The 21227-nt window shown below is 36.7% G+C and overlaps 1 protein-coding gene across 1 annotated transcript; it reads left to right on the top strand.

The window, feature by feature from the left end:
• Positions 1-2032: 2032 nt before the first annotated feature.
• On the top strand, positions 2033-16687 carry LOC117427102 (protein Wnt-10a). The gene is made up of 4 exons (XM_034045475.3): positions 2033-2529; positions 4275-4537; positions 9586-9959; positions 15289-16687. The coding sequence occupies exons 1-4, from the start codon at positions 2468-2470 to the stop codon at positions 15754-15756; spliced, it is 1167 nt and encodes a 388-aa protein (XP_033901366.1). The 5' UTR covers positions 2033-2467; the 3' UTR covers positions 15757-16687.
• Positions 16688-21227: the final 4540 nt, after the last annotated feature.

Below are 21227 nucleotides of genomic sequence, written 5' to 3'. Positions count from 1 at the left end.
AGATTTTGCTGAGCTACCTCTATTACCAGCACACAGTTTATCCAGCAGACATGTCGGATCCCTTGCGGTGCCAAGTTAGACTGCGAGTAGTATAATTTACAGTCTGTAGGATTTGTGTGTGAATATTTAATATACACATATTTAGCCATTTTCTGCTTTAAATTCCAGGAATACCGGTTTGATATAATGATGAGAAACCTGGAAAGCAGCACACTTTATGCAGCTTCTAAGAACGCACATGCACCTTAATACCCTAACCCCCCCCCCCCCCCGTTGATTGAATTGTTCCAGGAAATACATCACTATGATTTCACAATTTTAGGATATCTTAAGTTAATTTAACAATGTGTAGCTATGATAAACAAATGTTAACATTGACAGACTAATGGCTCATATTTTACGAGATCAGTACAACAACAATTTCCCGAGTATTACTAAAATAACTAGAACATTACACAGCAGGCTTTATGGGGCTCAGTCAACATGCAATAAACTTCCACAAAAGGTCCCAGAGATTAATTATCCAATTAAGTTAAAAGTTCAAAGAGGACTGTCGCAATATTTGCAATAGCAGGAATGCGATCCCTGTTGGTGAGAGTGCATGATAATTGTGGTAAGTAACTTAATAACTTGCAGGCTACGAGATGTAATACTGTCGGCCTACCTTTTAGTTGACTAAGACTTGAATAATTTACCCTAGAGACTTGATGACTACGGACAATTCCCGTAAAAAAAGAAAAAAGAAAATAAACAAAGCTACAAATTATCAAAATGAATACGCACACGTCATCATGTTGCTTTAGTGAATCACCGCCCGGCATAATGTCCTGTTATCATAACTGTTCCACTGCCAGCAGGTTAATGTTTGCGTGCATCGCGTCTCTTTATAAAATTAGGCATTCGTGTAAAATACAGCCAAATGAAACGATGACTCGTTTATGTTATCATTTTTTATAATAACATATGAATCAGGAAAGCCATACAAAGTCGTCGTTTGCTATTTATGTCCAACATAACAATAATTAAGCAAATCATTAATGTACTACATTTTGAAGACACGTTGTATTCAAGCAAATGTAAATTATTAGGGCGCACGTTTACTTTAGTAACACTATGCGTTTTAACTGTGTCAAACATATACAGGCTATATAATCTGGGGTTATATAGTCTGTTACATACTATTATGTTTGATATGAAATCTACAACGTATACAAAGTGTCAAAAATGTGGCACATGTATAAATACATTTTCAGTCCAAAAATAAATAAACAGATTAATAAATACATAAAAGACATATAAATCAATTATATAGAGGCCTTTTTGTAAAATACATAAGAGATCAGTCTCCTTTTACCGTGTTCACTGAATGATTCTTATATTACAATATATTTGTAAATGTAAGATACAGTAGGGTATACCAAAGCAATATATAGATCTGTTTTGTTTGTTTTTTATTTTAAAATTAGATGTCGAAATGTGCTGATCGTTATAGATACACATTTAACAAAAAGGCATGATCTACAATTCAGAAACTTTTTTTTTTAATGGATTACAAATGAACAAATAATGACAAGATGCAACTGGATCTTCATACTCATTGAGATTGGGCTGTATAAGATCCAAAGAAAATGGCACGGCCATGACAGCAGTTTGCAAGATCCGCTAATCAGAAAACATACTGTATAGGAAGAGGCATGCGATCTTTGCTTTGATTTATGTTGATCTGATCATATTTACCACAACAAATCAAGCTACAGCCAAGCTTTAGAAATAGGACAACATGATGTCTCATATTTTGGCAATCATGACTCATGAGTTTTACACATATTTTATCGCATATTTGATCACGCAGTCCATTTGAAAATGGATCTATCACTACCTCTAAAGAATCATATGACTCTTACTAGCTGTTCTTTCTGTCGCAGATTTCTTTATATTCCCTAGTGTGACGTCACACATGGGCTGGATATCTGTTTAAGTGGAGTAGTTTAGAGACTGCTATCGTGATGAGGAAAATTCACAAGTCACATTGAGCAGAGATAGAGAGCGAGAATGAGAAAGCGCATTGTGGATACTGTCGAATACAAATAACGGAGTGGATCACTGCGAAAACTGAAAATAAATAAATAAATGCTGTCCAGGTATACCCTATTATTCAAGAAAAAACACCTTTCAGCCTAAGTTTACATTTGCAAAGGAGTTCTAAAGGGGCGGGGGTAATGAAAAGCGAAACTTTGTCCGAATCTGTTGTATGAAGGATATTAGGTTTTTGACAGCTTTTTGTTTTAGGAAGTAAGAGTTATCTAAATTTAATCCCAACGCCATATCCAGAATTCATAAAGCACAGCTGGAGTTTACGTCTAAAAAAAGTCGTGTGTTTTCTTGCAAACAGTCTCCAGCTGAAACGTGGAGAGATTGTACCTGCCCCACTGCCCGTGCTTTAAAAGGAGTTCTGTTTTAAACAAAAATGGAAATATTCATTTTACAAATAGTTCGTTTGTTGATGGTTATATCACTCCTTATGCAAAGGTAAGAATTATTATTCTTGTTAACGTATTACTTTGTCAATCTAGATCTTTGAGAAAATACATCTTTCTGTCTAGAAATTTCTCTGGTACCGGTTACCATGTTTTTAAACATGCATGTATATTACATATACGCGATGTGATTATTATTATTATTATTATTATTATTATTATTATTATTATTATTATTATTATTATTATTGCGTTATTAATTATATGCTATGTGATTAATGTATTATGAAGTCATGCTTATAATGATCACAAAGCGTTTTGTACGTTTAAGGTATGAATACCCACATGTATTACAACCACTATGTGAACAAATACAAACTAATAAGATGTCTCGGGGAAAACACAATGAAATGGTCAAATGAATGAAAAGCAACAAACATGTGATTTTATTGACCCTCGCAGGAGCATACTGCATTTATTGTAAATATGCATGCTTAAGAGATATGTAAAGAACTTGTATTTGGAAAGGATTTTTTTTTTTTTGTTATCTGGTTATGAAACTCTTGCAGAACTGAATGGAAGATGAACAGTTCAAAACGAAAGCCTACCTATCCACTTCACTTTTTAATCACTTTAAGTAAAGTTGTGGTAATCTGTCATTTGTCGAGATTTGAAAATGATGTTGTATTTTTTAAACGAACACATCTTAATTTTTTTTAAGTAAATTTGTGTAACTGATCTAGTTTTTACGGATATACGCTGTTCCTTGACAATCGCAGCTTCCAGTGGAAAAACAAAACAACAAAAAACATTTCTTTCACCTTATAGAAAATAAAGTACTCTTTAACTCGACAATAGGAGTTAAACGAAGCATTGGGATGGAACAGATGTGCAGTTTATTGAAGTACTGATACTGTTTATTTTTGTGCAGACCTTATTTTTAATCTCTTAATATGTAGGTACGTGGTAAATCTGAAACGTGTGCGATGCAAACAGCATTAAAGCACCCCGAGGCCATACACCAGTAAACATTTGTAGGGAATTCCTTTAAATAATTAGGAAGAGCTTTTTGTCCAAGTCTGCGGTTTCTATAGCCCAAGTTCAAAGCTTTTCTGGTTTGAAGTCGTGGTTAATTGTAGCTTTAGAGCATAAGAGGTGTAATAAGCTTTGTTGTAATCTTTTAAATAAGCGTACTGCATTGATGCACAAATTATGCACACGTTAATTGTTCTTTAATCTAATTTATTTCACATTCACAGTATAAAAGCAACTTGCTGGCTAAAGGCAGCATGTATCTGTGTTAGACATAATTAGAAAAACAAGAGCTAAATCAAATATATTTTTGATGCACAATGTAGGCCTATGTCAATTTATACTTTTTTAATTTTATTTTTAAGAACAAAGAAAATGTGCTCGAATAATTGTGTCCAATAATAAAGAACAGGGTTTTTTTTGTTGGTTAAAATCGTGTACTTAGATTAATTTGTATGTATTCATTCATATTTTTATTTAGTTAACGATTAACTCGTTTGTGTGACATTGTGGTCTAATGGTTCCTAATGTGATAGTGCCAAACGATTTTCTCTTCTCTTTTCATTCTGAAAGTAACCTGATTGAGATCGATTTGTACCTCCGATAGTGGTGTGTCAAATCTATATTTTCCTTGCCTGTGCAGGATGGGAATAACTTGCATTGTTTAAGCATCCATAGGCAGTTCATATTAGTTAGATCACATATTTGCGTGCACATATGAGTAGAAGATAAATGTTTTAAAATCTGCTTAATTTTGTTTTTCAGGATAGATTCTAACGAAATTTTGGGTTTAAAACTCCCGTCTGATCCAATTCTGAATGCCAATACAGTTTGTTTAACTCTTCCGGGCTTGACAAGGCGACAATTGGAAGTGTGTATGAGGAATCCAGATGCTACAGCATCTGCCATCCAGGGGATCCAGATTGCCATCCACGAGTGCCAACACCAATTCAGAGGCCACAGGTGGAATTGTTCCAGTCTGGAGACTAGGAATAAGATTCCTTATGAGAGTGTCGTTTTCAGCAGAGGTAAGAGTGCATTAAAGTGACTAATTCATCAACTACATATTCTTTCCATCTTTTGTACTGTATAAAACGAATTGCTTAAAATAGTAGGACACTTGATTTATAAAGATCTATTTTTCCCCCTGATTTATCAGCGAAGAAATAAAAAACAGACAACAAAGTAAATACAGCAACTATATATATATATATATATATATATATATATATATATATATATATATATATATATATATATATATATATATATATAATACAAATACATACTCTATAGCAGTGAGGGGGAGGGGGGCATTGGAGTGTTTAGAATTTTATGTATGTATTTATTTATTTATTTATTTATTTATTTGCAGTGCACATCATCTTAACAATAGGGCTATACTGTTTTGATTAGATCGCCAATAATACTTCCATCAATCAGATGGTTGCATACAGTACTCGTAGCGATCCCGCACTCTGTCAGCCTGGTGGTATACAGAACAGGTTAAAGAAGTGCTGGACAAGAGAAATAATGTGTCAGATATCATAGTGGACATGAGTATGGCAGTGATGAAGCCAATTTTTTTTAAAACATTAAAAGTAGACTGGGCATTTCCATCAATGGATTTTAAAAAATCTGGAATTGATGATGCGATCAGAAACCCAGAGGCAGTGTAAACTGCATGTAGTAGGAATGTGTTTATGTTTAGGGTTTAATTAAGTAACAACCAAAATTGTTTGTGTCAGACTTGTTGAAAGTCTGCAACAAAATGGTTCATAGTCGATATGACTATAAGTGCAGGCATTATGTATGTATCGCAAATTCCATATACAAAACAAAACGTTTTAAAACTGAGCTGATTTTGCCAGGGCTTGCTAGTCTATTAACCAGTTTGAAATGATTTTGAAGCAAATAAAAGCATTTTCGTTTCGGCTTTATTGTTGAAGATTTCACTTATGGCAATATTGCCCTATTACTGTATGGTCGAACTATGGTCGTTATAAAACAGGGAGAGATAGCAAATGCTTAACGTAAAAGTTTACTGGTTCTTAAAATTAAGGGTCATATAAGAACGATAAATACTGTAACTGATTAGAAGGCCTTCTTGTTGTTCTCCAAGTTGCTGCAGTTACATCGTAGATGCTATAACGAGTTACTATAAATGAGATACTGTTTTAGCAGACATTTAAGTAACATTTTTTAAAATGTTTTTGGAATTAAAAGTATAAATGCAAAATTGACTTTTGTGTGAATGTGCTGTGAAAGATAACCCCAAAGTAACAAATCCACTGAATTTAATACCAGCCAAAATTTCCTGTTATACGGTATACATTAACTTAAAACAAATCTTTATGCTGACACCTCCAGGCATGTCAAAATTTGTAGATGGCGCTGTGCATCTGACTAGTGCCTTTTAAGCTTGCATATTTTTGGATGACGTCTGCTGCCATCTGGTAATATATGTTGTTTATCAGCTTATTACATGGTGTCCACGTTAGTAAGCGTTGGTCACAATTGGTAAACTAATTTGCAGTGTTAAGCTCTGCAAATTAGATAAGCTTGCTCTTATTACGATGGATCGGTGGCTGTTAGTGCAGAAAAAATAAATAAAACAGCAGTGACATAGAGAAGCCACAGGTATGTTGGATTGTTATTTTCCAGTATATGTATGTACATATGTGCGTGTGCATGTGCGTGTGTGTGTGTTGGGGGTGGGGGGGGGGGCGTCAAGTACCACAGACAAGAGGAGCCTTGTAGAAGCTGGCAAAGGTTTGAAAAACCAGATTCTCCTGGGCCTTCTGGTGGCCACAAGTAGAACTGTGGCCTTCTCTCTCTGGACCTTCTCTAGGAAGGCCGGGAGCAACCGTATTGGCGGGAATGCGTACAAGAACATCCTGGGCCACTCGTGGGCTAGGGTGTCGGTGCCTAATGGACCGCTGCAACGGTGGAGGGAGAGCCATAGGGGGCAGTGTTGTCTCTGCTGTGGCAATGAGATTGATTCTGGCCTTCCCAAAACGTTGCCAAATGTGCTCTACCACCTAGGGGTGGAGTCGTCATGCTGACGGATGAGGACACTCCCTCTGAAGGAGGTCCGCTGCCCAATTCACCACTCCAGGGAGATGAACAGCCCTGAGGAATAGCAGGTTCCTTTTTGCCCAGGTCAATAGCCAAAAGGCTATGCGGTGCAACGCTGGGGACCAAAGTCCTCCCTGGCAGTTGATATATGCTACTACAGGCATGTTGTCCATACGGACAAGGACATGTCTCCCCTGGAGCACTGGAAGGAAATGCTGGAGAGCGAGGTGAACTGCTCGCAGTTCCAGCGCATTTATGTGCAGGGATGTCCATAGACCCGACCAAAACCCGTGGACTCCTCTGCCTGCCCAGACCCCAACCCAAGTTGGATGCGTCTGTTGTCACCACCTGACAGCTGTGGATCACTCCCATCCTTACACCTTCACGCAGGTGAGAGGCTTGTCTCCAGCAGCGCAGGGCTTCCCAGCATACGCGTGACACGGTCAACCAATGGAATCTGTTGCGTTTGGGATGTAGCCGGAAGGCACTGAACCACGCTTGAATCGGGCGCATATGGAGTAACCCCAGCTGGATGGCTGATGATGCTACGGCCATCAGACCCAGTAATTTCTGACACAACACCAATTGTTGAAACAGGGTTAGACAGTTGTGAATGGCGGCTATTCTGTCATCTAACAGGTAGGCTCGCATTGTAAGGGAGTCCAGCCGGAGACCCAAGTAAACTGTATTTTGCACTGGTACTAATTGGCTTTTGGCATCGTTGAGGGTTAGACCCTCCATCACGATCGCCGTGTGGGCCACTGCTCCTTCCTGCGACTGGGAGCAGATCAACCAGTCGTCCAGGTAGTTCAACACCCTAATCCCCTGCAGCCGCAAAGGGGACCTGCCATATTGGCCAGGCATGTAACTTTCGCTTCAGCTGTACAAGCCTTCTTAAGATGGTCCTCTCTTATCCTGCATTGGCCGTTAGGTCCTTAGACAGACCTCATACCAGAGTGGCTTACACCAGGGCCGCAATGGTAGCACACACCGCCAGGCGATGTAGGCTATTGAAAAGAAAACATTAAAGGAGCGCATTTGCACAGCGTTTATAGCTCAGTCTTCAGAAGCTGAGTTTCTGATTCCAGGGAAGTAGCAAGCCGACTTCCAGCAATAAAATTGTAGGGGAACTTCCAGAAAACTCTTAGTGAGAGCGCTCTCCCACAGACAATCACAGCCACTGGAGAGGTTAGTATACCTACCTTACCTACCTGATTATGAGAAGCAAAAGAGAAAGTGATCTCTGGGTGACTACTTAATCCCTCGGTAGGCGGGACCGAGGACGTCACTCCACGGAGGGGCCTGTCGGCAGCTCTGACATGAAATGCTCAGTAAATACCTGACCTGTAGCTAGCATGTCCCAAAAGTATGGGTTGTTGGTCGTCTTTGAATTGAAAGGGAACCACTGCTCTATAGAATAATATTGGTCTATCACAAATCAGTGGCCCATACATACTTAGCATACATACATAGATACATATACTGTACACATGAATGCAGTACTCCTATAGAACCCCAAGTTAGCCTAACCTGCAGAGCTATGTGGATAGAGTATATATTTGGATGACTTGCAAACACAAATTATATGAAAAATAATTTCAAGGACTTATCAATTACACAACCTAGACATGCTTTGTATTTTCTATCTTTGTGTTTTAGATTTATCTGAAGAGTTTATATTTTATTAAAAAAAAAGACAAAGAGTAACACTAGGCTATAAAAGCATTCAGATCTATATTGAATAGGCCTTTTTAGTTGGCTAATGCTTCATCTTTCACCAGAGCAAATCAGCACGTTCCCAACTCTCTATGGCAAAGTAGAAACTTGTTTTGTAGGTTTTTATAACTTGAAGTGACAGATTTCTTTAATCTTTAATTCATTTTCCCACTTTTTCAGCCATCAGCTCAGTCATGCGTGTGTCTCACTTTAAATTATTTGTTAGTTTGATTTGTTCCAAGTCTCTCTTACTCAGTCTCACAGTAAATCTAAAACTGCATCTTCATGTCAGAGTCTCCAAGCTGCTTTTAAGTGCCATCCGCCCCCATGTAAGCCTGGAAGTTAAAGAAAAAAAAAACAACCTACAAGTGAAAAACATGTTATAGAAAAAAAAAATGAACTTGATATAATAATTCCTGACCCACACTCCTTTAAACAAATATGAAGTTTACAAGTACTGTATTTAGGTTTTAGTGCTTGTTTAAACGATAATTAAAACAGACAAATTCCAGACATATCCAAGTGTTTCACATTTCATTACACTTGGTAAAGGTTATTAAGATTGGTAATAGCTTGTGCATTAAAGCGTTCACCTAAAATAAAAATTAGACGGAAGAGGATGACAAAAGGTGAGGCTGCATTTGGAGTAGTGGTTAGGGCTTTGGACTCTTGACCGGAGGGTTGTGGGTTCAATCCCCAGTGGGGGACACTGCTGTTGTACCCTTGAGCAAGGTACTTTACCTAGATTGCTCCAGTAAAAACCCAACTGTATAAATGGGTAATTGTATGTAAAAATAATGTGAAATAATGTATAATGTGATATCTTGTAACAATTGTAAGTCGCCCTGGATAAGAAATAAATAATAATAATAATAATAATAACACCTGGCTATTTTCCAAACTTGGTGGGTTCACTTTCAGTTTATAGAATACTGTAAAGGAACATGTATAGACTGGTTATCACTAGGGCCTGGTCAAGACCAACACCACCTAACTCAAAGTTTCTGATTATTATCCGATCTCTGATTCTCTTTATTCATAAAAAACAAACATACTGGATGAATGGACGTTAAAGAAGCGTTACATATCTTCCAAGAGCTTCCACATTACTTCCTTGGGTCTCACCTCTAGGAAGTGGTTTACTTATGGAATGGTAACAGGGCTCTGCAGCTCATAGCCAATGCAACATTTTACTTCTCTGGCAAAAATGCAATTGTTTGTATTTTGCTGGTGTGAAGATGTGTTTCTGCTGGTTTCAGTATAAGTGTTTTCTGTGTTGTAGGCTTCAAGGAGAGTGCCTTTGCATATGCAATAGCAGCTGCTGGAGTGGTCCACGCCGTATCTAATGCATGTTCAATGGGGAAGCTAAAAGCTTGTGGCTGTGATGAGAAAAGGAGAGGGGATGAAGAGGCTTTTCGCATTAAACTGAACCGACTCCAGCTTGAAGCAATAAACCGGGGGAAAGGCATGGTGCACGGAGTCATGGAGAACATCCCTGCTGATGCCCCGGGACCTCAGGACGCCTGGGAATGGGGAGGCTGCAGTCCTGATGTGGACTTTGGAGAAAAGTTTTCCAGGGACTTTCTAGATTCCAGAGAAACATACAAGGATATTCATGCCAGGATGAGACTGCACAATAACAGAGTGGGCAGGCAGGTGAGAACGTTTGATTAGCTACTTATCTTGCAATTTAGCTGGAACAGGGCAGTTTGTATTGTTAAGTTTAGAAGCATCTTGAATAAATGAAAACAACTAATATTGTAAATATCACATAAGCAAATATAACTGCTGTGCGTGCACTGCCCAACCACGTTCGAAACATAATGCTCTTTCTTGGGAGTTTTCTTCACTTCCTGAGTTTCCTTAGGCAAAATGGCCCAGCAATGGAAACAGCAAGTCCATTGCCTGCCATGTTTAATGAGGCAGGGACATATTGCCTTTGGAAACTATCGAACGCAACCCTCCCCTTTTAGGGTAATCAGCAAGTTCAGTAAACATCTCTTTTTGGGACCAGTTAGACCAATTGCAGCTTTCTAAAGGTTTTCATATAAATACCTTTCCCCTTGTATTACTGTTAGTCGCTTTTTGTCATATGTACAGTGTACTACTACAGTGTTAACTACTCAGATTCTACTCTACGTGTCTAAGGTTGTTCACAAGTACCCACACACTTTTTTTTACAACAGTTGTCAATCAAAAGAGTGCTCTTGGAAAGATGCAGCCAATCAAAATACAGTTAAGCACCATCAGTCAAATGTGCATTCTACAGCCAATCACTTATTACATAACTTTCAAAACAACACATGCATAGATAGTAATGGCCAGTTCCAAATAGAGGGGAAGGACCTTGGTTGTTACATCATTATTAATAATTAGTTTACATGACATGTTATCAGCTCAGACGTGAGATTCTTAAAATAGTTGCTTTCCTCTTCCTGGAGGAAATCATGTTGCAATCAATTTGAAGTCCAACTCTGTCAACTTGAAGCACTGAAAAAGTCAACTGAGGGACAAAACATCATGGCTCTGCTTTCAACAGGTCTGCTCGAGACTCCACCTTATTGCTTGCACTGCCCTTTCCTGTTACAGAGTGTTGGGCAGGCCTTTTGATAGTCAACTTCATGAGGATGGTGTGGAAGATGGAAAGTTGCTGTTATGCCAAATTGGTAAAATAGTAAAGCTATTGATCATTTTATTATAAATAGGGAATATAATCATTGGCTATACATTTCAAACAAAAATACAACTTGTGATAGCCGACTTGTATCTATATACTGTACAGGAGAAGAGTCCAGTGGGTAAATTGTTCATTGTTCGCTGCCTCCCCTTGTGTACTTTATTCTTGTATCTTTTCATCAGACTTCATTTCTGGTTTCCTTGCAAAGAACTCCTTTGGTGATTGTTTAGACAAAACACAAATACTGACTTATTCAGTAGATGCGGAAAAGCTGAAAGATAACAACACGGTTAATTTAAACAGTTTAACCAGCAAGATCTGTTACGATAAAGTAGGGGAAAAAAACAGTGTCGCAATAAGACTGTAATGACTGTATTAAGAACTGAAAAGAGGAATTTGGCTTAAAAATGTTTTATTTTTTGTACTGTTGTACTCAAATGGGTATTTAAAGGGTAAACAATATTTAACTCTGGATTTTTACTACAAGTCTCTATTTGTTGTTATTGTTTGAGGTTATTACACAATTAAACATGGATACACAGTGTAGATTAACATGTTTTTTATAACAATGCTATGAATTCACCTTGTGTTGTAAATGGATAATAATTACAAAGGGTAGTAATCATCCTTATATAGAGAATCAACTTTATTATTACTATTTTTTGCAGTCCTGACTATCCCATTTGTCCCTATAAATATTCTTATATCAGGATTAAAATAGAGCAAACAATCATACCAGTCTTGTTCAAGTTTACAACAATACATTGATAAAAAAAAAAAAAAAAAACCACATAGGTGAGGTCTGAAAAAATATCTTTCCTCCCCGAAAATTTAAACAGAAATGTGGTCATTTGAGAGGGGTATACTTGCCTTTTCATGCCCACCCTCTGGTTCTCACGATGTCGAGGCTTGTTAAAAGCACTAATTAGTGGCTGCTGGCTGTTTGGAAACAGATGTTTAAACTGAGCACAAGATTTGATACATCAAACAAGGCGGAAAGTAGAAAGACATTCGCCCTTCCTTCCCCAAATGCAGCTTTAAGACAGGCTTCTCAGACGGGAGAGGAAAGAAGAGACAGTCAGAAAGTGGGGAATTCCACTTAAAATGAATAAATCTGCTTAATTGTTCAAGTCTTTTGTTTGTAGTGACAAGGTGCTTTAGGAGACTGACGTGTAATTGGAAACTGTTAAACAACAGATTTGTTAAAGCAGCTTTCTGGTACATAAAGTTGGAAGTCAAGTAGGTAATCTGAGGGAAGGTCATTAAAATGTATAAGCCTTATGCATCATCTCAGCTCAGCCCATCAGGTTGAGAGTAGAGCGACCCGCTCACGTGAACAGGACTTTAGGACCTTGAGACTCACTTTAAACTATGACTTAAATTTCAAGCAGCCTAAAAGGATCCAGTCCTTAATATAACCTAAAAACATTTTTCAGTTTATAACATCATTAATTTCTTCTGAAACGGTTATTACTTGTAGGTAATTGACCACGTCTTCATTAAGTTCCCTTGTCATGGAGGTCAATTATCCGTATAAATAAAGTCCCTACATCTACTACTTCTATCAACTCTCACTGTATTTAAAGTGTTTTGAAACATGAGAATAAACTCCAACCTATCCAAAAAAACAGCATACAAAAGTTTATTCAAGACTCAACCTTTTTTTTAATTCATCAGTACAGGTTTAAAATACTAAGGTACGGGCTAAAAAAAACATCACTTATATATATAATTAAAGTAGCTAAAAAAGCATATATTACACCAGAGATAATAATGTCAGTTATATTAGCCAATGGGAAGTGTTTAAGAATGACTGTAATTCTTGCTAAACAGATCATCTGTTACCATTTTCAAATAGATTACTTGCTTTGCCTTTGTTCCATTCATTAATTACAAGTTCATGAAAGACCACACAAATACTGTTTCATACCCCCGATAGATATCTCTGTGAGTCCCCATGGTAAGATTATGTATCTTCAGAAGTAATCTAAGTGGTGTGAAGGTTCAGTATCCTGTATCAGAATGCACTTCAGCATGGGTATTTTACTCAGAAATATCATACTCACACTAGATTAAAACATCCTGCTGCTGTTTTCTGCCCAGGGATGGTTTATTGACCCTAGTAACTAAATACAGTAAAACACAGTGTTTTAAGAAAATATCCCATTGATATGAGGTATTCTCCTTATAGGGCAATAATAATGTAGTTCTATAAAAAAAAAATATATATATATATATATATATATATATATATATATATATATATATATATATATATAACACACGTTATGCTAACATGGTGTAATCCTGGGGTTCCCAAACTGTCTCGAGTGGGCCGCGGGATCAACGACATTCTATGTATTTTTTTTAGATCTGTAATAATGAAAAGCTACAATAAAGAGAAGAAAAAAATAAGATTTAAATGAAAAAAATAAAATTTAAATTACGTTTATTTACAGTGTTAAAGGTTTAAAAATGTTTTAATTTGACATTTCTCCTAAGAAGTGCTGATAATGGCCTAATGCTGCTGAACAGATGGGCCTCGGATAAAAAACAAAAAGTTTGGGAACCCCTGATGTAAGCAATTGAGGCATTTATTAAAACTCACATAATTAGATCAACCAACAGCGACAACCCTAGTTTAACAGAATTTGAAAAAGAGAGGAAGAGGTATATCTGGATATAAAATGGTTTTCAAACATCAGATTAAACCTCAAGCCCCAGTAATTGTCCTTGGTCCTAATGTGCCTCCAATATGTCCCATATAATCCCTCCCTGCAGTCTGCTTGCTGGTGTCAGTTTCCGTTGCTCTTCAATGGAAAACAACCAGATGTTGTGTATGTTCATTAGCTCTTCAAGCTCTTATTTTGCTGTAATTGCTCCAAATGATTCTTTCCACATCTTTAGGAAACCTACTTATGCCCAAAACCACATCACACATATTTTCTTTTTTTCAGAAAAGTTTACCTCCTTTCTCATTAGAAACAAGATGTAATAATTCACTTATCACAATGGGTATGCTATGGTATAATGATGCTTGGTTCTCTGATATAATTTACAGATTAAAATGATTAGAGCTGACCCGTTAATTCAAAGCTGGGGTGCACTTTACAATAAGTGTTGGTTCATACAGGGTTATTAAGGGGTTAAGTGCAAATGTATGATTTTATACTGAAATTAATGTGATCCTCTGCTGCATACTAGCTGGTGCCTTCACAATTCTAATGGGTTGTTTTGATCAACACATACTCTGCCAGGATAAGCCACTGCTTGATGTTTTTGTAGCGGTTTTTACATCACCAGGGAATAGATTGCATGAACCACTTTTCAGGAGTAATCCTGCGATAACCAAGGACAGGGTTATTCCCCAGTGCTATAAAATGCTCAAAAAATCCATCTGCGGTTTATCCCGACGGGTTATAGTATGATAAACTTCAAAATCGTGACAACCAATTAATTTTTTATTTCCTAGATCTTTTTTTCCTTTAACATACTGGAGTAGAATATGAAGAGATTAAAAGAATGCTATGTAAGTTAATGCGCAATGTGGAGGGTCTTATTAAATAAATGACTTTGCCTTGTGCAGTTTGGGTTTGTTCTGGTTGCTCAAACTGTGTGCAATAATCTAGAATTGTGCCACAGGTTTTCTACAAGGAATGACATATGTACGTAAGATTTACTAAATTATGCCAAAATCCTTAACAGTGATTTATACATGATCATTTCAATTACTTCTGATCGTATTTTAGGTTTCATGCTTAGTCACCAGAATAAATTAGTTGCAGTGTCGATAAGGGCAGTGATCAGTGTGCACTATACTGTAGGTGTGCTACTTTGTGTATTTATGTAGTGCTTCCTGCGGTGATAGGGGTGGGTATACTATGATCTGTCAGTGCTTTGGGTGGCCCTCCTTTCCTGCCAGTAATTGGATCTGAAATGTTTACTTCAGGTGTTGACAGACAACAGTAATGCTTACAATATCCTAGCTTTGAGAGAGTAAGAGTTAAATCTGCAGGTTAGGATGGTTTTGCAGTGTGTCATACACTCGCAGAATTAGAAGCACAATACAATAACATTTAGAACTCTATATTTGCTGTCCATGACTGCATGTTTTTTGAAGACTTTACAAGCAATACATCTACTCAGCCACAAAATCAAAAACAAAAATGTTCTTGTATCTTTTTTTTGTTTGTTTTTAAACTGTACAGACAGTCATTACAGTTCCCCAAACTGTTGGCTTTTCCTCTTTGAAATGCCTTTAAATGAAATCAGCGTTGAGTTTTGACCTCTGTGGTTTTGTTCCTCTAGGTTGTATTGGACAATATGAAGAGGAAATGTAAATGTCACGGAACCTCAGGGAGCTGCCAGCTGAAAACCTGCTGGCAGGTGACTCCGGAGTTCAGAGCTGTGGGCTCCCTTCTCAAGGACAGGTTTCACATAGCTACTTTAATCAAAGCCCACAACAGGAACACAGGGCAGGTGGAGCATGTCCACCCGCCACACAGGAGGAGAGCTAATCTGAACGAGCTTATCTATTTTGAGAAATCACCAGACTTCTGTGAGAGGGAACCTGAGTCAGATTCCGCCGGCACACAGGGGAGGATCTGTAACAAAACAAGTCCTGGGATGGAAAATTGCGAAAGCCTGTGCTGTGGAAGAGGACACAACATCCTGCAACAGACCAGAAGTGAAAGATGCAACTGCAAGTTTCACTGGTGCTGTTATGTCGTTTGTGAAGAGTGCCGGATAACGGAATGGGTTAGCGTATGTAAATAAAATGAAATACAACATATTTATCATATGGAAAGAGACATGTCTGAACCGTCAGATTGACTCTCCTGTGTTGTGGACAACTCTCTGTGATATATGGATGCACGAAACCGTCTTAAAGTTTGATGCACGTGTGAACACGCCATGAGACTTCAATGCTTAAAGAGTTAAGATTTTAAATCAGCACTGCTTTTCATTTTAGAAAAAAAGGTGTTAAGTTAAATAATTTAAATATAGATATGAAATTATATAAAAGACTTGTCAGTATTTGAAAGAAACAGTGGGTACATTGTTGCAGGTGTTGTATTTAAGGATATGCTTTTTCAAAACTGCACTCTGAGTTTCTGGCACATTAATAAAACTTCAACAACAAAAATAATGAGATCTATTCAACATACCACGACTTGCATTATCTACCCTGTCCCAAATCAACATTTCAACCACCCAAGCTTGTATTTTAATAAATGCACATACATGTATGGCACACCAATCTATTTAACATACATTTGTTGTGAACTAAATTATGCACTACCAAGATCCTTCACCAAAGCTTTTTTTTTTTTTAATTCTCTATCTGTAGAAGAACATTTTTTCCCAACAAATACATCAAACTTTATTCAATCTGGACTTACAAGAAAATGGCAATTGCATCAATGGACAAGGGAGATGCTACTGAACCATCTGCACATGTGTTAGTGATGTATTGTTTGGGAGACTACCAGAGTGATTCACTACAAACTGGGAGGGTTGAAGAATGCCCCCCAAGATGCCTCAAAATACAATTTTTATCAAAATGAAATGATGTTGTCCGTTTGTTGATTTATTACATTATGAACTTATAAATTATAAGTTATTTTATTTTTGTGAATAACCTAATATTTGTAAACTTAATTGTATTGAAAAACCATGCTGAATATTAAAGGGATTTATATGGTGACTATTCATGTTTTTTTTGTTTTGTTTTGTTTTGTTTTTTTTTTGGGGGGGGGGGGGGGGGGGGGGGCTTGTGTGAAAAATATATATTTGTGATATAATCATTAACAAAGAAAGACTAAACAAACATGTTGGCCTGAATCTGATTTCAGTGTTTAGAACAAATAAAAAAAAAATATCAAGATTTTACAGGTACAGTGGAAGTAACTGTAAGACACCAAACTATTGTCCATTGTAGCCCATAATGACTGTATGTATGTTTCTGAATATATGACATCTTTGCCAGTTTATTCTCTCTGTACGCTGATAGAATCTAAAGAGCTATATATATATAGTTGAAATTGGCCAGTGAGAGAGATGTAGGTTTTTATGTGGATTCTTACACCCAACAAATAAAACTACTACATCGTATACCTCTTAGATTGATATCAACTGTATATATGACCGTACCAGTTTACAAAACTTCTTCTTTTATCTGAAGGAAAATAAACTGAATACAAATAAAATAAAGCAAACCAATAAAATAATCGTTAAAAATATATGAATGTAACTGATGTTTTTCCACCCAAGCGAGAGTCATGGCAGATGGGTTTATTCAGAATATTTAGTGTTTTTGTGATAATTATCCTATTTGAGAGTACAATTTTGGAAATTGTGCTATGACAAAGGGGGCTATGTTTTCATTAATTGCTATAAACAAAATACCACTTGACCTACTCATCATGAATATATACTGTACTTCTCCATGTGCTTTCAGAACACTGTCACATGTAATATGAAAACTATGACCATCATCATAGTCTTAATTTATAGGGCATATTTGTTGAGTAATTTGTCCTGCCTTCATGAATGCATTTTTAAAGAATGTACTGTAATACCACACAGGAAAATTATTAAAACATGAAGAAATCTCAGCTCACTCAATTATTTAAAATAATGCATTTAACATATCACCCTGTCAAACAAGATCAAGTATGGTTAAATGAATGTTACACAGGCACAGTACCATGGTTTCACTATGCTGGCACGTAGCTTCCACATTGTGAGTTCTTTGCAGGTCTGCTTTATCAGCGTCACATGGTTTCCAGGTGTTTGTAAACCATGTAACACCTGTTTGCTCACAACCAGTGTGTTTTCTTCACTTAAGGGCAAAAATATAGCACTACCAAATAGTTATCAACAAGGCTTGGTGTGTTTTCAATCATGATTTTATCAGGAAAAGAATGCTATGGTTTCACATCTGACATCTGAAATGTTCATAGTAAACCAGCAAGGACATTTTTTGATGAGTATCACAGATATTATTATTATTATTATTATTATTATTATTATTATTATTATGCTTTTTATGTGCTTTTTACTGTAGCAATCGTATCTTACTGTTGCTCCATCACTGGTTTGCTGTCCGCATCTAATCTGCAGTGTCTTCTGTGGAATACAGTAACGTTTTAGCAATAGGAGATTGTGTGGTCCGGTGGTTAAAGAAAAGGGCTTGTAACCAGGAGGTCCCCCGGTTCAAATCCCATCTCAGCCACTGACTCATTGTGTGACCCTGAGCAAGTCACTTAACCTCCTTGTGCTCCGTCTTTCGGATGAGACGTAGTTGTAAGTGACTCTGCAGCTGATGCAAAGTTCACACACCCTAGTCTCTGTAAGTCGCCTTGGATAAAGGCGTCTGCTAAATAAATAAATAAAAATAATAAATAGTAGAGGAAGGCACAGCAGAGAGCATTGTTGATGCTGTGGTGTTAATAGTGAAAGATAACAGCAGAGAGAGTGAAACTACAGATGCAGGGAAAACTGGTAAGTGCCGAGGACACTGCAGCTCAGGGCTCAACATGATACCTTGAACAAGAATACACTCCCTCTGTTCAGGTAAACCAAGGTGTGTTCATGTTAATTGGCCTAATTTATCATATTTGCTAAATCTTTGCACCAGTTTGACCCACTTAAGAACATGTAACCACAAAACAAAACCTTTTTTTAAATGTATTTATTTCATTAAAAAACTGTGTAAAGTACTACCCATCCCTTTAAGATATAACAGGTTGTTGCCTTGTATATATTTTATAAACTGGCACAGTAAATCCCATTGCATAGCTGCCATGTGCAACCATATATTTATTTAGAATTTAGAAAACTTGCCTGAATATGCATTATGTCCTGCATGTTAACTATTTTAGATATAAGCTATACAACATGCTATAGCTTGCTAAATTAATAACTTGCTAAATTAAAAACAAATTTAATGTCACCAATTATACATTTTCAGCCCCAGGCTAGTCTTTTGAAGAGGTTAGGTGACCATACTTAAATGTCAGAGAAACTACGAGTATAATATTTAAATGAAGAAACTCTTTTTGCGGTTAAAAAAAAAAAAACCCTGAATACTGGGAAGGAAAGCAGATGGAAAAATTGGCAATTTACTGCCAAGACCTGATACAAAATATATGTGCTCAGTACATATTTTCCCAAGGGTGGATCACATCAGCAACCAGCTTATACAAGCATGGTAGCAAATAGACATAAAATGCAGTCAAAATATAGTTACCTGACAGAGATACTGTTCTTAAGTGAAATGCTTACATTGACGTGTGTACTTATCAAAGTAATGCATTAAATTGAAATACAATATCCCTTTCATTAACCAGACTTGTATCAATGATGGCCTCCCCAAGTTACCTTGCGTGTACCCTCTAATAGTTTAAAAACTGAAGGTTAGGCCTTGCAGCAAGCACAAAGGCAACTTCCTAATTGGCTATTTTCATAACAGAGCATTCATCATTTATTATTTAACTGTTCTTGTGCACTAGGAATACTGTAATCACTAGAGACTATTTAGTAAACCGTACTTTAATTAGCAGTCTGCAAACTGTAATGAACTTCAACCTTTCCTTACACACAAACAAATGTGCATGTTGTAGCAGAAAAACAGTAGTGATTCAAGGTTGGTGAAAGTCTGCCATAAAAGTTTTGTCTTGAGTGCCCTTCTTTGAAATTTCAATAGAGCCAGACATTGTTAACATGAGTCATACACATAACAAGACATTCACTATGTATGGCATTGTATGGCATTTGTTATACTCATTTATTTAAAGTATTTTAAGGGATACAAAATGATGTGTTTGGTGTGGATGTCTTCTTATTGGATAGTGTAAAGGTTAAAATAATGTAGAATGAGTATGTTTTTTGATATCAGCTAAATATATTAATCCTCGTTTCCCATAGTTTGTCCTATTGTACTACCTAGATTACTGCTATCAATGTCAACACTACCTTCTGAGTCAAATCCTGATATAAGGGGCATTTTTATGGATCAGTGGCTTATTGGAGTTTGTCCCCTGTCCTTATCCCCTTAATGAAGCCATTGGTAGAAGGGAAGTGGTATTTTACCTGTGGTGTTGCTGTGTGGGAGCTCTGTGGTAATCAGGTAGCACATTAGATTATTAAGCAACAGGAATTTGGTCTGCTGTGAGAGCTCTGTTCTTCTCTCTTATAGTAGCTGTCTTGATTTTAAAGCTTATTGTTTTGGACCACCCATCCTCTTTTTTTTTTTTTTACGCAAGTATCACATCCTGTGGACTAAACCCTTATGCTACTGAAGGATTTCTGAGGCACTTACAGTATATGAGCATATTTTATTGTAATACTAATCTATAGACAAGCCAAAACACATGCGTGCACACGCACACACACACATACACACATACATACATACAATATGAACTTCTGTAAACAAAAAGGGCACATCCAGTAATGTAAACCTAACCCTAACCCTAACCCTAATCCTAACCCTAACCCCAACACTAACCTTAACCCTAACCTTAACTCTGACTTGAACCCCAACCCCGACCCCAATCCCCAACCACTAATAGAGAAAAAAAAAACAATATTGAAGCTCAGAACAGTTGATTGTAAACATCATTAAAAGGTAAGGGAATGGGTTTGAAGCTAATTACCCTTTAAAACTATAGATACTAAAAAATGCAATGAATATACAGATTCAGGGTTAAATTACCAATGCACATGTTTTGTTGCCCTGCAAATACCAAAACGAACAAGATCAAATATAACATTTAGAATACTGAATTTAGATGTCGTAAAACATAAATGAACACTATCCTTTGCATAATTATAAACATATTTAGCTTAGCTAAATAACAGGTTATGTTAGATTAAATTAAACTAAACATGTTTGTTTTTTAAAAATGTTATGGTCTAGATTCCCAAAGCTATTTACTCCAAATTGTCATTAGCATAATTTTATTCTGAAAGGAAAAAAACAAACAAACACCAATTATGATTCTAAAATGAATAATAAATCATGTAAGACTACATACAAACCCCTACATTAAATATCAGAGTTGTTTTGTTTTTCTGGTTTGGTAGAATTTTTTCTTCCTGAAAAAAAAAATGGAGTAAACAGATTTGAGTATTTAGCCCTATGTAGCCTACTGGCATACTGAAACAAGGTTGAATGTAAATGTACCTCAGTTTTAGATGTATTGTGTTCATTATATATATATATATATAGTGACAGAGCA

The sequence above is a fragment of the Acipenser ruthenus genome, chromosome 11, assembly GCF_902713425.1.
Source record: "Acipenser ruthenus chromosome 11, fAciRut3.2 maternal haplotype, whole genome shotgun sequence".
NCBI classification, from domain to species: domain Eukaryota; kingdom Metazoa; phylum Chordata; class Actinopteri; order Acipenseriformes; family Acipenseridae; genus Acipenser; species Acipenser ruthenus.
This window is presented reverse-complemented; position numbering and strand designations above follow the sequence as displayed.